The 26,647-nt window shown below is 37.0% G+C and overlaps 1 protein-coding gene across 1 annotated transcript in view; it reads left to right on the forward strand.

The window, feature by feature from the left end:
- The first annotated feature begins 240 nt into the window (after positions 1 to 240).
- LOC134798354 (aldehyde dehydrogenase, dimeric NADP-preferring) overlaps positions 241 to 26,647 on the forward strand; it is a 55,524-nt gene continuing 29,117 nt past the window's right edge. Inside the window, exons 1-3 of the mRNA XM_063770764.1 lie at positions 241 to 388; positions 17,830 to 17,873; positions 22,061 to 22,300. Of these exons, the coding sequence (XP_063626834.1) occupies positions 241 to 388; positions 17,830 to 17,873; positions 22,061 to 22,300 (432 nt within the window). The remainder of the gene's footprint in view (positions 389 to 17,829; positions 17,874 to 22,060; positions 22,301 to 26,647) is intronic.

The following is a 26,647-nucleotide window of genomic DNA, read 5'->3' on the forward strand; positions in this document are numbered from 1 at the left end:
TTTAGTGTTTAGTTTTGGACTAAGGGGGGCCTCGTGCGAGAGCTCTTCAGCCACAGTGAAAGGGGCCTCGGAGATGCGACTTCGCCCACGGCTAAATTAGTTCACGCTACACCACTGAACCTATATCTACATACACCTGGAGACTACAGATCATCCGTTGTATCTCTTTCCCGCAAATCACAGTAATTAAATATTAGGTATTAGCTCAGTCCGACGTCTAAGTTGTTTACATTAGTTGCGATGCCATCGCCGGGCGACCAGCACGCGAGTGATAACCGTGACGTGCACGTTGTTAATATCGATGCCGATATCGATCGGATCATTAACGGTATCGATAAGAAGGATTCAATCGTGGTGCAGATCGAGAACGGAAACATGAATGGAAACGGTGAGTCTTAATTTTTGTGTTGATACACGATAATAGGCTGGCCCAAAATACGTTGGCATTTTTTTTTACTGCGGCATACAGTTTTAATTTTATTTTTTGTAAAAAACTTGTAAGTAATAACATTTTTGTCAACGTATTTTCGAGCCACCCTATACACTATAGTTCGTTTTTTTTAGCATTAGAAAGAAGGTAAGCGATCTTGATTCTTGACATGTCTTTTTATTAAAAATCACCATTGAGAAATAACTGAAATAAGTCACAGCAATTATGTTAGAATTATAAATCATATACGATCTTTTACATTCTTTTGAATTCATAAGTAATATACTAATTTTTTAAAGCGTTTTTCAATATTTTTTTAATAAAAAGACACGTCAAGATTGTTTACCTTCTTTCTAATGCTAAAAAACGAACTATAGAGTGAACGAGAATTAGATGCTTTAACTATTGGAGTATTAAAGTAAAAGTACCCGATATACATACCTCCCGTATTCATAATATTGTTTTATGTAAAACGGCATAGTTTGTGTGGTTGGAGTCTGCTCTTGCAAATATACGTAATCTCCGTATAATTCCGTGTGATTTTTTCATGGAATTTTCCTTTGTAAAAACGTGTAACAATTATATATATAAACTGCAATTATGCATTACCCTCCCATCTAAATACTTACGTAGAAATGTTAATTTACCTATAATACCGTCAGGAACAACATATTGAATAGGAATGATGATGTCACGAGATTGGATCGAAATGATCATGAAAACAAAAATAATTCGTTTTATGAATACACAATTACACATAAGAATGTGAAATCTAGCTAGAGTACTATTCGATACCTTACACTACACTGAAAAATAATCTAAGTAAATACATACATAAGTTTTAGCAACCAAACAAAGTAGAAAATGATTTATTACTTAGGTACCTAAGTACCTACACATAAACCACTTTATACGTAGTTTATAACATTTTCCACACATTCCGAGGCTGCTACTGCGAGTACTGCGACAGAGTTATATATAGGGTAATTCGCATAGTCTAATAAAACATGGTCTTCCATTCCCAGAGTGACACGGGCCTACGTCACAACAACATGGCCGCTATATATAGCGCTATCGCATATTATCATATAGCGCTGTCGCATGATGACGTAGGGCCGTGTCAGTTAGGTGACCTAGAAAAGACGGGAATGGAGTACCAGGCGGAGTATATTATTATACCATGGGTAATTCGGCAGTAACTGGCCACCGGCCAATAACTGGACACCCTAAATTAAAAATGAATTCTATTCACCTATAAACAGAATTCATTTTAGTATAAGGTTGCAATAACTGGCCAGCCTTCAATAACTAGCCACCTTATACTAAAATGAATTGTGTTTACCTATAGGTGAATAGAATTCATTTTTAGTTTAGCGGGTGGCCAGTTACTGGCGAATCATCCTACTTACTTATATGAGTTATATGTAATGCTTCATCTCAGTATAATTTATAAATCTATTCCATTTGGATCTTAAAATAATTTAAACAATAACTGTTATTTATTTTTGTAAACTTGTGTTGATTAGATTATAGATTAGATGATTTTGTTGCGACTTTTTTTTCGTCATTTAAAGCAGGCAATTATTTTTCTGTGCATATTTTTGACCATTTGTCATAGAAAAAGAAACTCTTCACCTGCCTGCAAATCTTCAGAAAATTCGCGTTTGTACGGGACAATCGGTAGACAATTTCATGGAATGCTCCTATGTATACATGTACTACAATATAAAACACGTGACTTAGCCATTCGGCCATACTTTGTAGTGTATTAGACTCAGTCACGTGGTTTTATTGTTTAGGATTATTTTAAGGTCCGAATGGAACCTACTCCTTATACATAAGTAGGTACGAGGCCTTTCAAGCGCCTAATACCTAAGAATAATAGTTTATTTTATTTCATAATAATAAATTACAGTAAAAATTATTCTACGTCAATCTAAATGAATTTATATTATGAACGTCAATTATTCTTTAATAATTTAACATATTATTCACCTTTGTTCCAAATTTCATTAAAATGGACGAACAGGAGATATGACCAAACTATAAGCATCCGTTTTATATCATTTTGGCTACGGTACCCTAAAAAACGTGAGTTAAACTATAAAATAAATTTTATAAAAATAAAAGGTACGTTTATATTATTATGTCGCAAAATTTCGTATATAATACACAAATCAAGAGCGAATGTTAATTAAGGTCGCAGTCATATGACGTCCTTAATATACATAGTAGTTTGGCGATTATAAAAATATAATAAATATATCAAAAATTACCGGTTAGTCCAGTATGCACTAGACACTATGCCTAACACGGCGGTAAATATCACGATGGCACAAACATTCGTTTTCGAGTTGACTCAAAAATACTGATGACGTTTTCCTATTTATACAGGTTGTCTCTAAAAGCTTATTATTAACCGGGCAACTAAAATATTAAACAGGAACTTTCATTGGGCATATAATAATATAATTTGGCTGTGCATTATTATTTTAGCACCAATACATTTAAATATCAGCCTCAAATATAAGCATCATATTGATAAAAAACTGGCAGCAAAATCAAGTCAAATCAAATAATTTATAGGGAACATGAAGTGATAAGTTGGCGTCTAAAATAATAAGTTGGCAACTAATATTGAAAAGCGATCATAAAATTTGGTAGTCATCTAGTTGTTCACATCTAAGTAATCATATTAAGCAAATCTTTTCAAGCATATTTTAATTCGAAAGCAGTTAAATGTAATGAATATTGTTCACTATTTACACAAAACACCTCAAATTAATTTACCAATGCGCAATGGTCAGTATGCTTATAGTCGAAATTCCTAATCATGAAACACTTAGTGGCCATTATACCACTAGATCTTTCAATTTTTAATTACTAATTTCAATAGTTCCCACTGTGTTCTGCCAGAGTCAAAAGATAGGTGCGACGACGAGCGAAGCGAGGAGGAGCGTGTTAGGTTGACCGTGTAGTGACCAAACAAAATATTTTAAAAGAACTTCATTTCTGAATTAATAGATAGCCGTTTTCTTTTTAAAATGTGTTTCATAAATGGTCTCCAATATAATAATTCAGTTGCCAAATAAATACTTGGTACCTGCCTAAAAATAATCAAACGCTGTAACGGCATTAAAATACAACTCATATTGATATATTTTAAGGCTCCGTTTTTGTTGCCAATCTATTAATTTTAGTACCCATATCAATTTTTATAAACTACCCAAATTCGATTAATTAGTTGACCGGTTAAATAAGTGCCTCTCTAAAATAAGTACTTAGTGAAAATATCATATAGGGTACCTACCTGGTGATGTAAAGAGTGTACTCCCATCTTAAATGCCGACAGCACAATTACAACGTGTTGCGGGTGTCTATGGGCAACGGTAATCGCTTACCATCAGGCGACACGTCTACTCGTTTGCCTCCTATGTCATAAAAAAAAGATCTAAACATGTGAGTTTTTTAATTTAAGTTAATTAAATTTTTAATGTTTCAAAGGTGGCGCTAATACAAAACTAAGTATATTATATGGATGTTTGTAAAACTGGTTTCTTTATTCGGTACTTTTTCATGTTAACGTTAACGTAAGGTGGTAAGAAAATCATAATATGTACTATTGGGTCAAACAGATCACTGTGTTATGTCTTTCCTGTAGACATACACGAGAGTTCAGGGCTATAAAGGTTAATTTTCATATTTAACCCTTATCCACGTGAAAAGGTCCTCCTTTTATTTAAAGAACTATGATAAAATCATTACTTACATGCCCACAAGCTGTTAACTATTGCCCACAGGAGAGAAAACTAGTGTGTTATCGCGAACAGTACATTTTTCTCTCCTGTGGGCAATAGTTAACAGCTTGTGGGCATGTAAGGAATGATTTTATCATAGTTCTCTAAATAAAAGGAGGACCTTTTCACGTGGATAAGGGTTAAATGAAATAATTAACCTTTATAGGCCTTAACTCTTGTGTATGTCTACAGGAAAGACATAACACAGTGATCTGTTTGACCCTATTACGGTAATATCCGACTGGGCGATAGGTCCTATTTTAGGCTATAAAACTTAATGATTAATTCATATACCTATTTTATTTTATTTTATTCGTCTCGTATAACAAACAAATGAACGCGGGTGGCGCTCTCATACTGAATGCGACGAACTCGCAGCGAAAATGCCTGGTGACTTGACTCATCTTCTAGCGACCCGCCCCGGCTTCGCACGGGTTAACAAACACGGGTTATACACCTAAACCTTCCTCAAGAATCACTCTATTGATAGGTGAAAACCGCATGAAAATCCCGGAGTTTTTGAGTTTATCGCGAACAGACACAAACAGACAGACGCGGCGGGGGACTTTGTTTTATAAGGTGTAGTGATAATCCATCTAGTAATTCTAGTTGTGTGTGTAACAGATCCATACCTAAGAGCCTGTATGGATTTAATGGAGTTTTAATGAGTAGACACCAACCAGTGGAACCAATTGCCCCTCTCTAAATTTGTCGTCGCCATTCATAGATATTTTGAAGTTTAAGATCAATTTGATAATTGATAACATGACTTTGTTTGTATGGACCTCGTTCTAAAGTTCAAGTTGGCGTTTATAACCGGCTTTCTAATCACTTGGGCATTCCATAAGCTGTCCAGTACAAGCGCATTTTAGTCAGTCGATGATTATTTAACTGAGAGTTTCACACATCCATTGTTACAAAGAAAAACTCCTATACTTACCTCAGAATCTTCATTAAATTCCCGTTTGTACGGTAGAAATCTTCGTGGATTGGTCCAGTTTGGCAGTGCCATGTCGGGTCGCAGTGCACACTGCACACCGCCAAGTGAGGAAGTGACGTAGCCGTGATTAGACTCAGTCCATGAAAAGTCTGCAGCGGATTTGATAGCCCACGCAGTGCACGTGTTATTTTAAACGTCAAACTTCTATGAAATTATGACGTATAAATGTCACACGGAAAAGGCACGTTTTCACGATAAAGCAGGACCCTAAATGGCATAGGTACAGTCGCTTTTAATTTACCGTGGACATTACCTACTGCATATAGCGCAACATCCACGGTTGTACAGTCACCAGCTATAATATGTTACGCAACAAAGGCCGCAAAAATATCTGACACGATCTTATTTGTAGAGCCATAAGAGCGTGTCACATATTTTTGCGGCCTTCGAAGAGTAACATATTATTGCAGGTGACTGTACAGCTGTACACAAATTAATAAATTTACGTCCCCTAACTTTACCATGAGGACAAAACGTACCATGGCCATGGACAAATTGACATCCACGATAAATGATTAAAGGGGCCAATTTGAGAAGGCGGCATGGCCCCGCCCCGTCCTTCCGTGCCCCGTCCGTGTAAAAAGTGTAAAAACTAGTTTTTGTTAGTTTTAGGTATTATGGCTCTTTGACTTTTATTTATAAATAATTTTCAGATCAGTGACACGCACACTACGCATAGGCTCGCATCACAGGATAACAAAGAAATTTTGATCTGGATTTGGTATGGATATGATGGACAGATTTTTTTCAACCAGAAATGTCACTTAACAGTTAACAGATCATGAAATAAATAAATCCAGATCAAATGCATAACCTGTTACTACAATCCGAATAAGCCTGCTGCTCCATTTTATAATACTTCCTGCCAAAACGCCACCGGTTACATTACATACCATTACATACCGGCCTGATTACGGCCACTCGGCCAGTTATGATGAGCCCGCCGGCCTCGCAACACGGCGTTGACACCGTCACACCAGTGGCCGCGCGCGAGTGTGAAACCGTCGTGACCATAGACACCGTAGACCAGGATTGTAAAATGAGTGAAGGTAACTCACGATCCAAAAACGAAAAAAAAAGTTTTTTCTGTTGGCTATTTCAGAATGAGTGAAGGGTAGTTTTACCCACGAAAAAGACAATTTTAATTAGTAACTCATTCAACTTTCAATTCATTCAGTGTTATCATGAGAATCGTAACATGATTAAAGTACTTTGTTCCCATAAAAGTCATAATAAATGTATACACATTTAAATTTGAACCAGTAGTACTATTTATAGTTCATCGATATTCTTTACTGTTTTCGCTGTCGGCATCGTCGTCATGGTGACGGTTTTCGGCGTGTAATCGGTGAAAGTAATTGTGTAGCGGATTGTATACTCGTGGTATACCTACTCGATGTGACATTATTATTATTATGCAGAATTGGTGGACTACGCTTAGTAATCTTTGGTTTAGGGTTAATAATTAATATTAATTAAAGCTACTTAAATCAAAACATTTTTCTTTCTAATTTGTTTTGTCTCGCTACGCTCGTGGTTCAAAATTGGAATATTTCGCTTGCTCGGGTATCAATCAATATAAGCACGAGCGGTTAAACAACAACTTTTGACCTCTTGTAAAACAAATAACTAGTGTACGGACAAGTGGTGGCATTTTGAACAGAGCGGGAAATGGAGTCGTTATTATCTACTAACTTTTTATGATTGAATGAATAAATTCAAATTTTATATGATATCTATTTACTTATAAAATTTATTTCTCTTGCTCTCTCACATTCAATCAATATACTTACTAACCATATACAACAACCTTAATTAATTACTGGCCAAAAACTTTATAAGCTGTAGATACGATAAAATAATTTGATGTTGTCGATTTAGACAACTGTTTGCTATATTTGTTGTTGTAATACGCTAGGCTAATAATTGAAAACAGCACGACAGCAGAAATGTAAATGAAACAATATGAATGACCCACCAGAATCGTCAATTTTGAAGTGGATTGAACCATACGATAATCTTGTATAAAACGATAACAATAGCGTGTACTGTATATCATGTGAAATAATTGTGTTAGCACAATTAGGTAAACATCGCAGCAGATACTTGAATAAATAAATAAATAAACTTTGGCACTACTTGAATAAGAATTAAAAAGTGTAATAAATATGTTTTCGAAAAACATTTAATCGTTATTCATCAATCATAAAATGCACCTAGGCGACTCCATTTCCCGCTCTGTTCAAAATGCCACCACTTGTCCGTACACTACAAATAACTAATCTACTCCTAGAGCTTGAGGCTGGTTTCGAACCAGCATTAGGTATATTGTGCTGGTACCTTGTTCTGACGTCTATTTAATTTTGGTCCAATAATGTTTACAATCAACTTGATATACCGCCAAAACGTTTTTTTTAAGTGTAGATGGTCTCTTCATGCAAAAATAAACATAACAACGACAACGATTTGACGCCGCGGCAGACATTAGTACGAGCTATGCATACATAATTGAATAAACAAAGAGTTTTTATGACCGGCACACAACCGGAAAATGTCAACAAACAATACATTCTTACAATTCCTAAGACTAATATGTATGTCTTTTGGACAATTAACAAACTATAGATGGTCAAGCAAATCCTGTCAGTAGAAAAATGCGCGAAATTCAAATTTTCTATGGGAACGATATCCTTTAGCGCCATAGATGTAAGTAAATTGAGGTAGATATGGTACCAGGCGCACGATTGTGAGCCATTAAATATAGGTTCCGGAACCTATATTTAGTTAGGCGTATGGGTGACGCCAACCTGTCAAGCTGTCAAAATCGTTGGATCAATTTTTAATTTTGTCAACTATGAACGTCACACGTCTACATAAATAAAAGGTCATTGTTTAGCGCCTACATTTTTCAAATTTGCCGCCTTTTTCTACTGACAAAATCTGCTTGACTCAGCATAGTTTACGAATTAGCGAACATTATATATATCTAATGTAAAAATTAGGATTTGTTGTGGTTACCTCACATTAACTAAACTGAAAATTGTAATTCAAGACCAAAAAAAGTAAGACAATGCTGCCACTGCAATAATTTATTTGTAAAATATAGCTGGTCAAGCAGATCTTGTCAGTAGAAAAAGGCGGCTTTGAAAAATGTAGGCGTGAAGGGATATCGTCTCATAGAAAATTTGAATTTCGCGCCTTTTTCTACTGACAAGATCTTCTTGACCAGCTATAGTAAATTCCTTTTTTATAAATAAATACGCTAAGATAATTTATTTATTGGTAATTTTACTCCTACGATTTAAAAAAGTACTTTTATTTACTTTTTTTACATAAATACAAGACGCGCTAGTAAAAAGTGGCAACATTGTCTTACTTTTTTTGGTCTTGAATTACGATTTTCAGATTATGAAACAAAAGATTTGTTTCCCAATCCACACACACCCACATACTGGCACACTAGCCGACAAAGGCGTACTTATTAAAAACTACCTGATATTTTTCAGGGATTATCCCTATGCCTCTACAATGATCTCCGCCTGAATCTCTTTTAAGAAATTTAAATATTGTCTATGGCTTCTCTTTTAGTATGGACAAACTATGGTCACGGAAGATCTGGATATAAGAAATTCATGCTCTGAATTTCAGAAACTTTCAGCTCGAGCTATAAACTAAACTAATAAATGATAATGAGGGAAAATCATACAACAATCATACATAAATCATCATTACTTCTCCTTCTTCCTCGCGTTATCCCGAATTGACGTAGGCACTAGTTTTTACGAAAGCGACTGCTATCTGACCTTCCAACCCAAAGGGCAAACTAGGCCTTATTGGGATTAATCCGGTTTCCTCACGATGTTTTCCTTCACTGAAAAGTTCCGAAAAACTCCGGATTGTAAGTCGCAAGCTCTTACCGCTAGGCTAGGTTCACGTTTCGCATCGCGTTTCACAATCATCATCACTGTAAACGAAAAATATTAAGTAATAATTTATTACTAATAAAGACCCCAATGGAATCGTCTTGTGTGGCCCAATAGATCGGGGAACAAAAAGTACAGCCTATTTGAATGTCAATCGGTATTTTACATTCGCAGCACGATTCGCATCTATCTATTACGATGACGAAGAGTCAAAAATTACACGCACAGCACCCACAGTTTAGAAAGCCTTTCATAACTTAAATAATGTCTAATTTACGAATATGTAGGAATATTACTTAAAGATATAGCTATCAAGTTACTTTCAAGAGACTAACCCTAAAATAGGACAAGACAGACATTACTTGTAATACGCAACCTCCTGCTTGGTGTAAGCACCAGTGTGTAGGTAATAAACTTCGGCACGTATTTAACCAGTCAACTAATTAATCGAATTTGGGTAGTTTAAAATAATAGAAATGGGTACTAAAATTAATAGTTTGGCAACTAAAACGGAGCCTTAAAATATATCAATATGAGTTGTATTTTAATGCCGTTACAGCTTTTGTTTATTTTTAGGCAGGTACCAAATATTTATTTGGCAACTGAATTATTATATTGGAGACTATTTATGAAGCACATTTTAAAAAGAAAACGGCTATCTATTAATTTAAAAATGAAATTCTTTTAAAATATTTTGATTGGTCACTACACGGTCAACCTAACACGCTCCTCCTCGCTTCGCTCGTCGTCGCACCTATCTTTTGACTCTGGCAGAACACAGTGGTAACTATTGAAATTAGTAATTAAAAATTTAAAGAAATAATGGTATAATGTCCATTAGGTGTTTCATGATTAGGAATTTCGACTATAAGTATAGTAAGTATAGTAGGGTATTATACGTAAATAAATTTGTGGTGTTTTGTGGATTAGAAAATTTGTCAATTTAAAGTACTAGGTATGCATATGTTTAAATTTAAATTATTTAAAAATGGAGTATTTAAAGCTTATGTATATGGTATCTTAGGTATTCTGTTTATGTACAAAATATATAAACAACCAAATTTTATGATCGCTTTACAATATTAGTTGCCAACTTATTATTTTAGGCGCCAACCTATCAATTCAAATTCCCTATAATTTTTTGGGTGGCTTGATTTTGCTGTCAGTTTTTTAATAATATGATGCTTATATTTGAGGCTAATATAAATTTATTGGTACTAAAATATTAATGCCCAGCCAAATTATATTATCATATGCCCAGTGAAAGTTCCTGTTTAATATTTTAGTTGCCCGGTTAATAATAAGCCATAAACTTCTAACAGTGCTCTCGTAATAAATCGCTACACCTTACCATCAGGTAAGGTGTAGATCTTATTAAGCGTGTATATGAGAAGAGCTCTAGAAAGCGACAAAATTTTACGATAGGTACCTATTTCATTTTTTTTTTCGTTTTCAATAAAGAAGGAAGTTTGAGAAAATTTTGTTAATTAACAATTGCCTAACTTGTTGAAAAAATAACTTTAAGATAAATTTCTACAAGTAGCGCATTTGTTGACATGTTTTAAATACACCATATTTTTTTTTTATTTTTTAATGTAATACCTTTGAAATTATATTTAATGTTACGTAATCGCTTTTTCACGCCGCGCGCGTTTCCCGAAAATGAGTCGCGGAGGTCTGTGTTCAGCGTTGAATAAAAAGTATAAATAATGGAGATACAGTTCTGCAAGTATGGAATGTTTTATTGAAAATATCCTCCTCTTTTATAATATTAATTTTGGTTTCTTAAATATTAATACTTTTTGAGATATAGGGGAAATAAAAAATATCTACTTTTTCTCCCCTTTTTTTGTTTATAACTTTTGATATTTTTTGTGTGCTAAATTGCTAATACACGTTTCGAATACCTTTTTTTAGGCATCATGACGAATCTAATGAGGTATCACACGTATTTTTAGGAGTAATATCTCTATTTTTCACCGTTTTCAGTTTCTCGAGTAGTCTATTAAAACAAAGTTCCCCTCCGCGTCTGTGTGTTTGTGTGTTCGCGATAAACTCAAAAACTACTGAACGGATTATGCGGTTTTCACCTATCCATAGAGTGAATCTTGAGGTTTAAGTGTATAATTTGTTAACCCGTGCGAAGCCGGGGCGGGTCGCTAGTTCTTTAATAAACTACTATACTAGATATTTGTAGCTATAATTTAGACATAGGTTTAGTTTAGTTTTAATTTGTATATTATGTTTATTAAACTTGTTTAGTTAAGGCTTGAATATGAAATAAAAGCAACTTGCGTTTAACTCGTTGGCGTGACTCGTGGTCAAGAGAAAGGCAATGGAAGCAGGAAGTATCCAACGAACAACTGTTTAGATGGAGGAGGAACCGAGGAACTGATAGTTAGTGTTTCATTGACAAGGACGCCAATTGTGAGTTGTAAATACTGATATTGTAAACGCATTTTGTATTCACGTGTGCATTTTGCTCGTAGGTAGGTTGTTTGCACAGGTATATGACTAATATTTGTTAGGTACCGTAAAATGGGGTGAGTAGGTGCAAAACTGACATTCAAACCTCGATAACTTTTTATTTTTACATATGCAAACTGAATGGTGTAGGTATATAATAAGTGTTCCGGACGTTTGTATTTTAGTTTTTATTTTATTTTGGGTAGTTCCATTTCATAACTTTGACGATAAACAGGAACACCTGACGCCGTAGCCCCTCGTATTTGGGGTGAGTTGGGTTTTCATACAAAGGTGATTTTGGAAGATTGTTGGATCGATTTTTTTTTATTATGAGTATTACTATAGCTCCATTTTAAATTGGAATACATTATTTTTGTAGCAGTAGCCTTAAAATCCCATCTCACCCCCCTTTCATCCCTTCTCTCCCCATTCATAACCCAACTCTCCCCGCGAACTCTACTCACCCCATTTTACGGTATCTAAAAAACTACATAGGTATACATAAAAAGAAACGACAAGGTATCCCTACCAACACCCAGCCGCAAAATTGCATGGCCCCTTTTATGAATGAGTTCATTCATGTGTCCATGCAATTTTGCAGCTCGCTGTACATTGCCACACATTCTATACTACTTACAGTTTGACTGTGGAAACAGCAGAAATTCTCAGATCAGATGGCAGTCGTTTTTGTAAAACCAAGTGCCCGAGTGCCATAATATATCTTCAGATGTTTCCGAGCGTGTCCCAGGCTTCCTAGGTGAACTGAGGCCAAAATGCTGGGAAAATCTTGAACAATAATGACTGACCTAGTACTTACCTGAAAACTGAAGGCACTAGGCAGGTATTTCTCCGAACTATGGGTGCATCAGTAGTGTTCTTGCCTCTTGGTAGCTTTTTCAATTTCAGTTGTTACAGGTACACATTAACACGCACACACGTACAGATGTCCAAGTTGTGGAAAGTTCCCAAAAAGTTGGAAAAGTTTTCGGAAACTTCAGGAAAATTTCACAGGAAACAAAGGAAACTTCCACCATTTCGATTACCATAAAAGAACATGAGGTATTTCCAATATTTTCCATGTGGAAATTTCGCAATTTTGGAAACTTTCCGACGGCATACCAGTGCACACACGTTGTAAAATTACTCTGTTAGCGTTCCGAATATATCGGTGGTAAAGCAAACAAAAGGCACTATTTTTATACCACAAGTTTAGATATATATACAACTTTGGTTCTAAATAAATCACTAATAAGTAAATAGCAGCCTCGTGGGTCTTTGAATAACTTTGACTTAGACTACATGACAACAGGAGTTCATGAAGACCGGTTCAATATCTGTGTATTGTCAAAAGAGGTTCAGTGTAAAATTTCCAGCCAATAATCAACACGGGATATTACTGCAATGTTCTGCCGCCAGAGTGCAGCACTACCGACTCAGTAAATTCATAGACTAACTTATACATACTGTGCCTTAAACTGTTTTTTGACAAGTTTTCACAGACAATAAAATATGACATTGATGCATCAAGGCGGTTTGTTAACAAGGGCCTACCGGTAAACGCGAAAATCGAAATTTAGTTATCTGCCTCTTTATCGCTCGAATATGCAAGAGTGATAGAGAGATTAGATAACGAAATTTCGATTTTCTTGTTTCACGGTAGGCCATGTAATTGACGGTGACGTGTGATGTGTCAATGTGGTTTGTTTACTGTATGTGCCACAAAGGTGCCATCTATGCATAGCTTTGCCTAATATTCCCTGAGCCATACAGGGTGGATTTGCGTGCTTCGTAGTATTGAGACAACTTTAAACCCGGATCATATACGATTACCTATGCAGTGGCGGATTTGCCCTAAGGGGTCATCCATTAATTACGTCACACGAATTTCAAGGCTTTTTGACCCCTCTCCCCTTCCTTGTCACACTTGGTCACATTTGGCAAACCCCTCCCCCCCTGGTGTGACGTCACATTTTTTCAACGAAATCGGCAAATCGAATTAAGTATTATTAATTTTTTGTCAAAATATTAGTAAATTTATAACCCAAAACTGATTATGAAAAAAAATTAAACTTATAAAAACGATTATATATCCAAAAACTTGTTTTTGAACTGTACAGTAAATAAAATGATTATAATAAAATTTTGGTTACTGATGAAGTTAAAGTGACGTCACAAAGTTTGTGACTCCCCTCCCCCTTGTCACAAGTTGTCACATTTTCTTGACCCCCTCCCCCCCCCCCTAAACGTGTGATGTAATTAATGGATGACCCCTAAGGCCCAGTAGGCCCGGGCCTAGGACGGCAAAATAATTAGAGGCGGCAAAATGTGACAACAAATTCGCTGATGATAACAAGAAATAACTCAAAATGTAGTCAATATGATGGGTGCTGCGAAAGGGGCGGCTATAGGGCCTGGGGCCTAGGGTGGTAAAGACTGCAAATCCGCCACTGCGTTTATTTATGTATGCCTATGTATACATTCCGTAACAGTTATCTAATACCTGATAGACTCAATGCCCTTACGGGGACAGGCTCGCCTGTTCACCTTGTACCTCTAGTGGCCTAAACCTAAACGAACATGATGTGTATAATTAATGCTAATTAGTGTTATTCGTCGTATGGAGCAAACATACATTTATTAATAATACCTATCCAATGTGTTAGGTAAATTACAATTTTATATTACCTAAGCGTCGTTGATTGAAGCCATCAGACGTAAAGAATCAAATTTCAAGACATTGTTAAAAAAAATACGTCCATACACTGCATGTACTTAGTAGAAGTAATTAACTGCTACTAAGTACATACATACAAATTATTTTATTTTGCTCTGTATAATCTTACTAATCTTAGTAACTAACTAGAGAGACTGATGATCCCACAGTCAAACTGGTCATTTAGTTTTGTGGGGCACTGACTATATTGTAAGATTAATATGTAGGTACCTAGAATATATGTATAGGTACCTAGATGATTGAGTATGCGAGTACCATTTCAATCTAAGAGTCTGATGAATAAGATTTTTTAATCAAATTTTATTATCCTGAGCTGACCCATTTTTCTCCTCATACTATGAAATTATTTTAGAACAAAAACAAAACTGAGTCGAGCCGCAATTCATAGTATCGTGTATGTATACTATCAGTACTCACTTATAAAAACATCCTGTATAATGAAAACAATCTTATTTTTACACATATTTACTACCAAACCTGCTACAATTTCGTCATTTAAGAAAGGTCAAGATTATTTATAAAACGAGTTTTGCGACTCTCAATAATATATGCTCTCAATATGAATCGTAGACAATGTAACTCGTAAAATTTATTTAGATTAATTCAGTCAGGTTGTTAGGATGCTGCAGGATGATGACAAGTTGACAATTAAAACTTTAACCTCAGATTAATATATTTACCATACTTTAAAACTGCCGCAAGTTCAATCAGCAGCAGAAGTTGCTAAGCGGGCCAGGTGTTCAAAATGATCTTGACGCGACTTTATTATTAAGAGAATAAGAGCCTGTCAAGGTAATTTTGAACACCTAGCCCGTTTAGCAACTTCTACTGCTGACTGTACATTTTCTGCCACTCAAAGAAAAGATCGCTTTATGTCTACAAATTTTAGCGTTACATAGCCTTGTCGTCTTTATAGTCGAGGGTGGAAGCCCTAAACGACGGCGTTGCATGAACAAAAGATTTCCTTTGGCAGGATTGGTCCTTAAGACCCAAGGATGGATTTAAGAAGTGGAACCACCGAGATTTTTGATGTAAATTTTTAGGGGGGGGGGGGCTCTCAAGTTTCTTGATATCTATATCATTTTAGTTACTAGGCCAAGTTTGGTACCGTTTTCGTATAAATCGGGGATGCCGAATTCATTTATGATATCATTCCGGCACCATTCCGAAGTAAAAACACATAAAATATGAAAAAAATACATTTTTTTATTCCTCTTTACGCTTAAACTGCTGAACCAATTTGTTGAAATTTGGTATAGAGATGGTTTGAGTCCCAGGGAAGAACATAGGATAATTTTAATGTCAAAAATAATCCCTAAAGGGTGTAAAAAGGGAGGTGGAAATTTGTATGGGGATTCAATAACCGCTGAACCGATTTAGATAAAATTTGGAATAGAGATAGTTTGAGTCCCGGGGAAGAACATAGGATAGTTTTTATTTAAAAAACCCTTAAAAATGAAAGGTAAGGTAAATAAATAAATAAATAAATATTGGGGACATCTTACACAGATCAACCTAGCCCCAAACTAAGCAAAGCTTGTACTATGGGTGCTAGGCGACGATATACATATGTACTTATATAGATAAATACATACTTATATACATAGAAAACACCCATGACTCAGGAACAAATATTAGTGTTCATCACACAAATAAATGCCCTTACTGGGATTCGAACCCAGGACCATCGGCTTCGCAGGCAGGGTCACTACCCACTAGGCCAGACCGGTCGTCAGTAGTAAGGTGTAGGATTGTATGGGAAATCAATAAACGCTGAACCGATTTGTATGAAATCTATGTCTACATCTTTGATTTAGTTGAAAATGATACTAAACTTGACTTAGAACCTAAACTTAAAGAATTATTAACCTCAGACGTCGCAGACGCTTAAACTCTGAGTGGCTCCACTTCTTAAATCCATCCTTGGATCCTAAGGACCAATCCTACCACAGGAAATCTCTTGTTCATGCAACGCCGTGGTTGACCTTTTTATGCTCTGAGCACACTCAACTATTACGAATATAATGATTACGATATTATTACCAATAACAAAATACTTAAGTTTCATCCATCACTGACTACTTTCATACTTAATGGTATGTTGTGATACATATTGCAACAACACTACAAACAGGCGCTTAATATTCTGGTCGATCCCACGCATAATACGCTATGCCCATTAAAATTATTACCATTTCATACCAAGTACCCAGTATCTAAGTATCTTTTGCTTTGATTTTAAAATCTTAAATCATCCCAAACTTACCGCAGGTGGCAACATTTAAAAAAATCCCCCCACTTCGTGATATGTCATTCATTTCATTCGTCCATTCACAGCTCGTGAATACGAATGGCGAAGTTCGATTCGAACTGTCAGTGTCAGTAGTGTCAAAAGTGAATTGTGCTTATTCCGTGTTATCGTAAATTGCTCAATCATTATTTCATTAAAATACGATTTATGCGGTGAAGTAGTTGTCTTGGCACTTAGATAAGAAAGGAACTAGTGTAAACGGTTGCTACTTATTTTTACTTTGTTTACTCGTCCTCGAACTTTAATCCAAAACAATGACTCTCGGTAAGTTATTTATTCGAAACTTGTTTGCTTCATAAACTATGTTTAATACATAATCAACTACCGCGTAAATTGAACTTAACATACCTACTTTGCTACATAAATAATGTACTAGAAATAAAGCGACATATATTTTGCCAGATGCCACAAAAACGACATAATGATATGTTTACCTTACACAACAAACATTAACCTAGATAATAGGTAACTATGTATCGCACACTAAGTTGCTAGATTGATTATGTAAACTATATGTCAGATCAGATTGGTAAACACTCCAAAGCTTAGAATTTTAAACTTTAGAAATGTTGCTTCTAGAATCACTAGTTGGTAGGTTTTAAAAAGTGTGTTGTAATAGTCTCAGAAATGTTTTAGGAAAAAAAGTTCACAAAGTTGTAGTGAGGTGAACAGGTTAGCCTTGAATGTGAATATTAAGTGGAAAAATTGAGTATTCATGTTTGCCTGTTGTTGATTTTTTTAGCAGATTACATAGACAGTGTATTTAATACTGATACTTTATAGAGTTCAAAACCGCTTACAGGAACCATTGTAAATTGGTGTATTCAATGAGAAGTCATATTAAAATCTGATTGTATTTATGTTGGTTCTACTGTATTATTATTTTGATTAAGTAGGTATGTTCTTTTGAAAATATTTCATGTAACTTAGATTCATGTATTAAATCAGGAACCAAGATATTATTCCGTACACGGAGGGAAGAAGTTGATATCTGGCGATAAAAAATTGAAGAAATTTGAACCTTATGTAATTTTATTTTAAGTTCAAATTCCTTCAGTAGAATATCTCGAGTTGTCAACTTCTTCCCGCTGTGTACGGTATTATCCTTTAACCCTTTAAGGGATAAACTGATGTTTTTAATTTAATTTTCCATTTTTCTTTGTTACAGGAGCAATATCAAATTCAAAGCCAAAGCCGGTAAACATTGAGGAGGTATGTAACCTGGACACAGTAACCGTAAATAGTTATTTGTTTTACAAGGGGACAAAGTTGTTGTTTAACCGCTCATGCTAATATTGATACCCGAGCAAGCATACAATTCCAAAATTGAACCTTGTGATGAATTAAACCAAACATTAAAAAAACCACTCAAAATTGTCATTTGATTACTTTGCTTCACATGTGAATAAAATGCAACTTTGCTATTGATTTTTGAACAATCAAGAGAGCCTTTACCAGTTGGTGTGGTGAAAACAACTTAACTATAGTCCAGTACCGTAAAATGGTCCTACTTTGCTCCTTGGTGGGTAACCTTTGCGCTATGACATGGGATTCTTCAAGAAGCGGGTATTTAGGGTTCTCAAGGGTCGGCAACGCTTAAGTGGCTCCTGTGATGTTGCTTATGTCCATGGGCGACGATGACCGCTTCCCATCAGGCGGCTCGTCTGCTCGTTTACTGACTATTACATGAAAAAAGAAAAAAAACTGCATGCTCCAATTCAGAAAAAGGTCTTAAGAGCGCTATTACATTTCGGCGTTGAGCGAGTTTAGGTATTTTACGCGCTGCGGCAGGCCGTGCGAGCTCAGTATGCCGATCCCTTCTACCACACTCGCACTACAATGATGGATTAAACATTCTTGATCCTTCGCGAAGCATATTGAAATCAACCATAACAACACTAACTGTACTTAACTTTTAAAGTTCTAAAACTGTTATTTGGTAAGTACGAAAATACTAAATGCAGTGCAAATGTACATAGGGGCTGTTCATAAATTACGTCATCTATTTTTGACGATTTTTGACCCCCCCACCCCTCAAATCATCCAAAAATCAAGCTTCGGATGAATCTGTTTCCTCCTACGTCATGTTACCATCATCCGATGTCCAGACCCCCCCCCCCCCCCCCACTCCTCCCATTTGAAACGACGTAATTTATGAATAGCCCCATACTCGTACTTATGAAGGTATATTACTCGAAAGAAATTATAGGTACCTACCTACTCGCTTATTTACATGTTTCGTCATTGCATTTGGTACCTATAGGTTGTAAAGTTTGTATCAACGAGGGTTTAAAAACGAACTGGTACTGAGGATCTGATGATGATTAAGGTGGTCACGGATAGTAGTAACATGATTAGGCTCGTTTGATTCGTCTCAACAAGATCTTTGACACTGAAGATACACAGGGTCTGATGATGGAGCTGGAAAGTGGCCACGGGTACCAGTCTATCATGTAACTAAACAACTTCGTGTTTGGGCTCGTTTGATTCGTCTCAACAAGATCTTTGACACAAGACAGTACTCAGGGTCTGATGATGGAGCTGGAAGGTACCATTACCAATCAACCATGCAACTAAACCACATCGTGTTAGGATCGTTTGATTCGTCTCAACAAGATCTTTGACACTAGGTGATACTCAGAGTCTGATGATGGAGCTGGAAGGTGGTCACCGGTATCAATCAACCATGCAACTAAACCACTTCGTGTTTAGGCTCGTTTTATTCGTTTCAACAAGATCTTTGACACAAGATAGTACTCAGGGTCTGATGTTGGAGCCGGAAGGTGGTCACCGGTACCAATCAACCATGCAACTAAACCAGTTCGTGTTTAGGCACGTTTTATTCATCTCAACAAGATCTTTGACACAAGGTAGTACTAAGAGTCTGATGATGGAGCGCGAAGGTGGCGACGGGTACCTGTCTATCATCATCAGCTCCATCATCAGACCCTGAGTAGTATCTTGTGTCAAACATCTTATTGCGACGAATCAAACGAGCCCAAACACGAAGTGGTTCAGTTACATGGTAGACTGGTACCCGTGGCCACAGTCCAGCTCCATCATCAGACCCTGAGTACTAACTTGTGTCAAAGATCTTGTTGCGACGAATCGAACGAAGCCAAACACGAAGTGGTGTAGTTGCATGGTTGATTGGTACCGGTGACCACCTTCCGGATCCATCATCAGACCCTCAGTACTACCTTGTGTCAAAGATCTTGTTGCGACAAATCAAACGAGCCCAAACACGAAGTGGTTCAGTTACATGGTAGACTGGTACCCGTGGCCACAGTCCAGCTCCATCATCAGACCCTGAGTACTAACTTGTGTCAAAGATCTTGTTGCGACAAATCGAACGAAGCCAAACACGAAGTGGTTTAGTTGCATGGTTGATTGGTACCGGTCACCACCTTCCGGATCCATCATCAGACCCTCAGTACTACCTTGTGTCAAACATCTTGTTGCGACAAATCAAACGAGCCCAAACACGAAGTGGTTCAGTTACATGGTAGACTGGTACCCGTGGCCACCTTCCAGCTCCATCATCAGATCCTGAGTACTATCTTGTGTCCAAGGTCTTGTTGAGACGAATCAAACGAGCCTAAACACGAAGTGGTTTAGTTGCATGGTTGATTGGTACCGGTGACCACCTTCCGGCTCCAACATCAGACCCTGAGTACTATCTTGTGTCAAAGATCTTATAGAAACGAATAAAACGAGCCTAAACACGAAGTGGTTTAGTGGCATGGTTGATTGGTACCGGTGACCACCTGCCGGCTCCATCATCAGACCCTGAGTACTATCTTGTGTCAAAGATCTTGTTGAGACGAATCAAACGAGCCTAAACACGAAGTGGTTTAGTTGCATGGTTGATTGGTACCGGTGACCACCTTCCGGCTCCATCATCAGACCCTGAGTATTATCTTGTACCAAAGATCTTGTTGAGACGAATCAAACGAGCCCAAACACGAAGTGGTTTAGTTGCATGGTTGATTGGTACCGGTGACCACCTTCCGGCTCCATCATCAGACCCTGAGTACAGTGAGTACTATCTTAAGTCAAAGATCTTGTTGAGACGAATAAAACGAGCCTAAACACGAAGTGGTTTAGTTGCATTGTTGATTGGTACTGGTGACCACCTTCCGGCTCCATCATCAGACCCTGAGTACTATCTTAAGTCAAGGATCTTGTTGAGCCGAATCAAACGAACCCAAACACGAAGTGGTTTAGTTGCATGGTTGATTGGTACCGGTGACCACCTTCCGGCTCCATCATCAGACCCTGAGTACTATCTTGTGTCAAAGATCTTGTTGAGATGAATAAAACGAGCCTAAACACGAAGTGGTTTAGTTGCATGGTTGATTGGTACCGGTGACCACCTTCCGGCTCCATCATCAGACCCTGAGTACTATCTTGAGTCAAATAAATACATATAGAATGTCAGGTCGTTTCAAATATTTTTAATCCTGTCCGGTAGTTTATTATACTGTACCATTATAAATTATAATACTATAAAAACAGTGCTAGGATCAAAGTCTCTCGTTGCGGTTTACACGCACACAGTATAGCGTTTTACACGGCGCCCGCCGCACACAATGATAAAAAACCTCGTCGTCGCCGTTGAAAATGTGCGGAGCCGACCGACACACGTCCTGCCTCTACAAGCTCTGCCGCGGCACTGAGCTGGCGCAGCGCGCGTCATCGGTAATATAGAGTAGTTTTCAAAAAATTGCCAAAAAATTATAGTAGAATTTCATAAACACTAATGTATACCAACAGTATAAGCAAACGTTGCAGATTGCTTGAGTATGAAAATGACTTCGATATTAAGTAGATTTTCGTAGGAATTGACACTTGTTTCGGAGAGAAAATCGAGTTCGTTTTACTTTGATTTTCTCTTTCTCAAAGGTATGTAGGAAAAATATAGTTTGATATGCCTAAAGTACAGGGTATTAGTAAAACAAAATAGCCAGGTTTAGCAGAGTAAAATTCTCAACATTTCCAAATAAGAGCTCGCCATTCAGTGCTTCACGGGGTTTTTCGGAAACGACCATCAGAAAAAAAATCATTACTAATTTAATAAGTCCTTTTTCTAATATTTACAACGATATTTATAAAGATAAGTAGACGCTTTTACTGGAACAAGTACTCATTGTTTCTAATAATGAGCGCAAAGTCCTGAATTTCGTCGACTAGTATCATCAATTTTGCATTATTTCGACTTTTCTTGTAAGAGCGCTCTTAACGTCTAATCTAATGTATTCAAACATAATATTTCTATATTATTATTTATAGATATTTTTCTGTCACCACTTATTTGTCTCCCTCAGGCCTAATCTTTCCCCAAAATTCAAACGCAACACAATATTTGGCTAGTTCTTGAGTTTGAGTTTTTTTAACAGGTAGTCCAAAGGGCAAGAGACACATTCGCTCGCGGCGTGACCAAACCGCTAGCATGGCGCAAGCAACAACTGAAGAACCTCTTACGTATGTACGAGGAGAATTACAATGCTATGGTCGAAGCCCTGCACAAGGATCTGCGGCGATCCAAGATGGAAGCTGTGCTGCTGGAGGTCGACTATCTTATCAATGACTTGAAAAGCATGTTGCATCATATTGACGAGTGGGCCAAGCCAGAACATGTAAGTGAATAGGGTCCATACAGAACAAGTGTGTCGCTTAACTTCAAACTCGGGTACATACATTCGACACTCTCAGCAAATATCTACTCTATTACCTAATTTTCTTAATACCAAAATCGCATAATCTGACAGATGGATTTAACAGAGTTTGAAGTTAAGCGACTCAAGTCCCCTTTAAAGGAAATTGCCGCGGGAACAGCTGCGAAAACGTGGCTCGCGCGAGGCAAATGCGGTTATCACACTGACGCGAATTCGCAATGTGTAGACCGCCTATGGATTATTCTTTTCAAGATGAACCCATAGGGCGATTGTGCACTACAATGAATTTTACTGTCCGGAAGTCCGAGTTTTTACGGTCCGATATGGCCCGCCATTAAATGTATATAGTAGCTTGTGCACTAGACGTAATTTTACCGTCCGACATTTTACTTTTCCCCATTCCGGACAGTTTTTTTCCGGTCCGAGATGACAGCTATGAAAAACGTGTTTATGCTTGTGCACTGCGTCTGGAATTAGTATTATTCATGACTTGGCCGGGCGGGGGCGGGCTAGGGGGGGTGTGTGTTTCATACCACTGCGCCGCACCTGCGAGTAAAAAGACGGATAAGTGCACAAGCCAATCATCCGGTTTTTTCATGCCACTGCGCCGCACCTGCGAGTAAAAAGACGGACAAGTGCACAAGCCAATCATCCGTTTTTTTCATACCATATCGGACCATGAAAACTCGGACTGCCGGACAGTAAAATTCATTGTAGTGCACAATCGCCCATAGGTGGCAGCAGCGTCACAGGTGCTACGCGCGGCAATTTTCTCGCTAGGCCTTTTAGCGAGTAAGATTTTTGTGGGATACCTGCCCTGTGTTGACTGCTTGCTCACCTATGTATGTAGTTATAAATTACTTGAAGAATATAATGCATCATACCGGTGAATGGGTCAAGCTAACGTTTGTTATACTTCGTTTTTTAGCAAAGGTATTATAGGTACCTCGTATTTTTTATCATTATAAAATGGTAAACAATCTTGACGTGTTTTTGTATTGAAAAACGAAAAAAAAATGTATGAAAATAAATGCTTAAGTGAAATCAAAAATAGTGATGATTCCATGCGTCATTAAGTCTGTATTTTTACCTGTACTTACTTTTAGAATTAATATCAAAGTCAAAAAATATCAAACTTGTTATGCGAACTTCTGAACCGTGTACTCAAAACACAAACATATAGGTAGCTAAAACGTTAATTATTATGTAAACATGCGCAAACCAATGAGCCAAGTTTCCGACAGTTGATAAGTGACAATAACACATTTCCAATGCCTTTATTTACCTCTGTCCTGACTTATTTTATTATACATTAGGTACCGGTACCTAGGTCTAGGTACCTACTGTAACAAAACTAACAAATAAATCGAGCACTAGCCAGAAACATTATAAAAATTCTTTTAAATGTATTATAGTATTGTTTGAAATAGCTAGTGTTTTTAGGTAATAAACACCTTTAAGTATGCGTGTTGTGACTGCGCCAACAATGAGTTCATAAAAAGTGTCTAATTGATCCATCAATTAACATAGCCTATTGTGATATCGAGTCTCGAACGCAGAACTACCTATCTTACTTGAGACGTAAATAAGCATTGTCAGCTAATGAGTCTTAGTTTCTCCTTATCATGTTTCGATTGTGTTCAAAGGTTAGTAAGGTGCAGTACATGCCGGTCAATTTCGGCCAATTTGCCGGCTTTCAGTATACGTAGCGTAAACGATTGGCATATTGGCTACGCACGCACCTTGTCCGTTATTAACTTTTCGATTGGCGTTTACGATTACCGATTAACCTTGGTGCGTAGCGAACAACACGCATCCGTCACTGTCGCTATAATATGGAAGAGTGATAGAGAGACACAAAGCATTGTCATGTCACCTTGGCTAGGCATCCTTGTCTCTCAGATCTCTTGTGCACTGACGAAATTAGTAAAATGTAGCTGCATTAGGCTTAATATCCTCGAGAAAAAAAGTTGCTAAATTAGGATATGTACCTACTTAGGTACTATCCGATAAATGTTGGAATCATTTATTAATCAAAAATACATAATACACACAAACAAAAAGCAGGGATGATAAAATGAATACCTTAAAACCTAAAGGGACTAAAACTAAAATACTACTAAATATAAAACACCCGATACATCCGATAAATGTTATTTAAGTACATAGGTACATGTACATGATTACGGACGAAATTAGTTACATGATAAATACGAGTATTAATACCTGATTAAATAAATTATGTTGTAATCTTTGATTGAAATATAAGATATAACTAAACTATTTCATTAAGCCAAATGCATCTTTTTATTAAATTGATATAAAAAGCTTTGTAATTTGAGCCTGGGTCTCGTATAGTAGCCAATATCTGCGAGACCGAGCTTTGCTCGGAAAACATATAAAAACTCAAAAATGCCCGTTTTCCCAGAGATAAGACCTAGCTAGATCGATTTATCGCCCCTGAAAACCCCCGTATACCAAATTTCATCGAAATCGTTAGAGCCGTTTCCGAGGTCTATATATAAACAAGAATTGCTCGTTTAAAGTTATTAGATGTTACTTGACCCCAGCTGATATTATAGTGCTGTTAATATGTATAGTGTTACAGTTCGAAATCTTACCAAATAAAATCGGAGTCGTGGCTGAAATTTTAACAAAACAAAACAAAAATTTTATGTAGGACGAAATGCACCGCCACTGCTCTTCTTCCTCGCGTTATCCCGGCATTTTTGCCACGGCTCATAGGAGCCTGGGGTCCGCTTGACAACTAATCCCATGATTTGACGTAGGCACTAGTTTTTACGAAAGCGACTGCCATCTGACCTTCCAACCCAGAGGGGAAACTAGGCCTTATTGGGAAATGCACCGCCACTGCAATAAATTCAAATCACAAATTCTCATACACATTACCCGATATGGTCAGTGGCAACGTAAAAGGACAAGGAGGGCAAGGACGGATGTCGTGAAAAAAAAAAGTAAAACCTGTAATATAAAAAAATATATTTAGACTCTGTGCGGAAAGAGAAGAGTCGTGAAATGTATGGCTCCCTTACATTCCACGACTATTCTCTTTCCGCACAGACTCTATCAATAAGTCCTATGTTGAGGAATTTATCTAGTGTGCCGGTGACGCCCATACCTACTTCAACCGTGATAACGACCGGCGCCCGATGTCCGTAATGACCCTTTATCTACACACATATCATAAACTCTCTATGACGCCTTCAAAATCCGTAAATAATGGCCCACATTACGATAAACTGTTTTGTTACAGCAAATTTCTTATCTGTGAAAATGTGGTAATAGCTTCATTACTATATCAAAATCGATTTGGTAATGCATTTTAAATTTCGAACATCTCTGAATAAAAAAAGCAATTTGATTTGACCCCTATTCTAATATCAGTCGTCATGACGTTTTATTCGAAATCAAATGACAATTGCATACAATATTGACAAATCCCGTATGTAAGTTGGTATCGGACGATATGGTAATCGACCCCGACTCTAGTTTGTCTCTGAATTAAAAAAAAAACTACGGATGCGTGACATACGTGAAAAAAGTTTTCCTTTGCCGCCATTTGACGTACAGTTTATATTTTAATTAATTTGTAAGTAAAAAATAATTTGTTTTGTTATTTTTAAAGTAACTATAACAAAAGTTTCGTGTAAATTGTGCGATAAAGATATTTCGGAGACGCCAGCTCATATCCGCGATTTCCGCCAGAGAGGAAAGTGCCCCAATGTCGGCTGTAATATGAGGTTAGTGAATTTATCATAGAAAGTTTATAATATGGGTGTAGATAAAGCAGTGTATGTAACTGTACATAATTAGGCATTAAAACACTCGTGTGATACTATTATGAAACTCATTTCATTCGTTTCATAAACCCACACTCGTATTTTAATGCCTTTCATTATGTAGCAGTCACATAAACTACTATTAATGATGTGTCGATGACTTGTCGCCGTCACCGCTGTTGGTAAGGCACAAGATAAGAAGAAATTAACTGATGAAAATAAATATAATAATAAGGCGTTCTACATGACATTAAAGCTCTCCATAGGGCCTCTACGTGTTGGATCTATATCCCCACGCAAGCCTATCAAAAGATTTATAGGCCCGTGAAATCCAAAATGAAGTTACAAATAATAATAATTCAGCCTATATACGTCCCACTGCTGGGCACAGGCCTCCTCTCACTCGCAAAAGGGCTTGGGCTATAGTCCCCACGCTGGCCCAATTCGGATACCTTTGAATTTCTTCGCGGATGTATGCAGGTTTCCTCACGATGTTTTCCTTCACCGA

Source organism: Cydia splendana, chromosome 16 (assembly GCF_910591565.1).
Source record: "Cydia splendana chromosome 16, ilCydSple1.2, whole genome shotgun sequence".
In the NCBI taxonomy this organism is placed as follows: Eukaryota; Metazoa; Arthropoda; class Insecta; order Lepidoptera; family Tortricidae; genus Cydia; species Cydia splendana.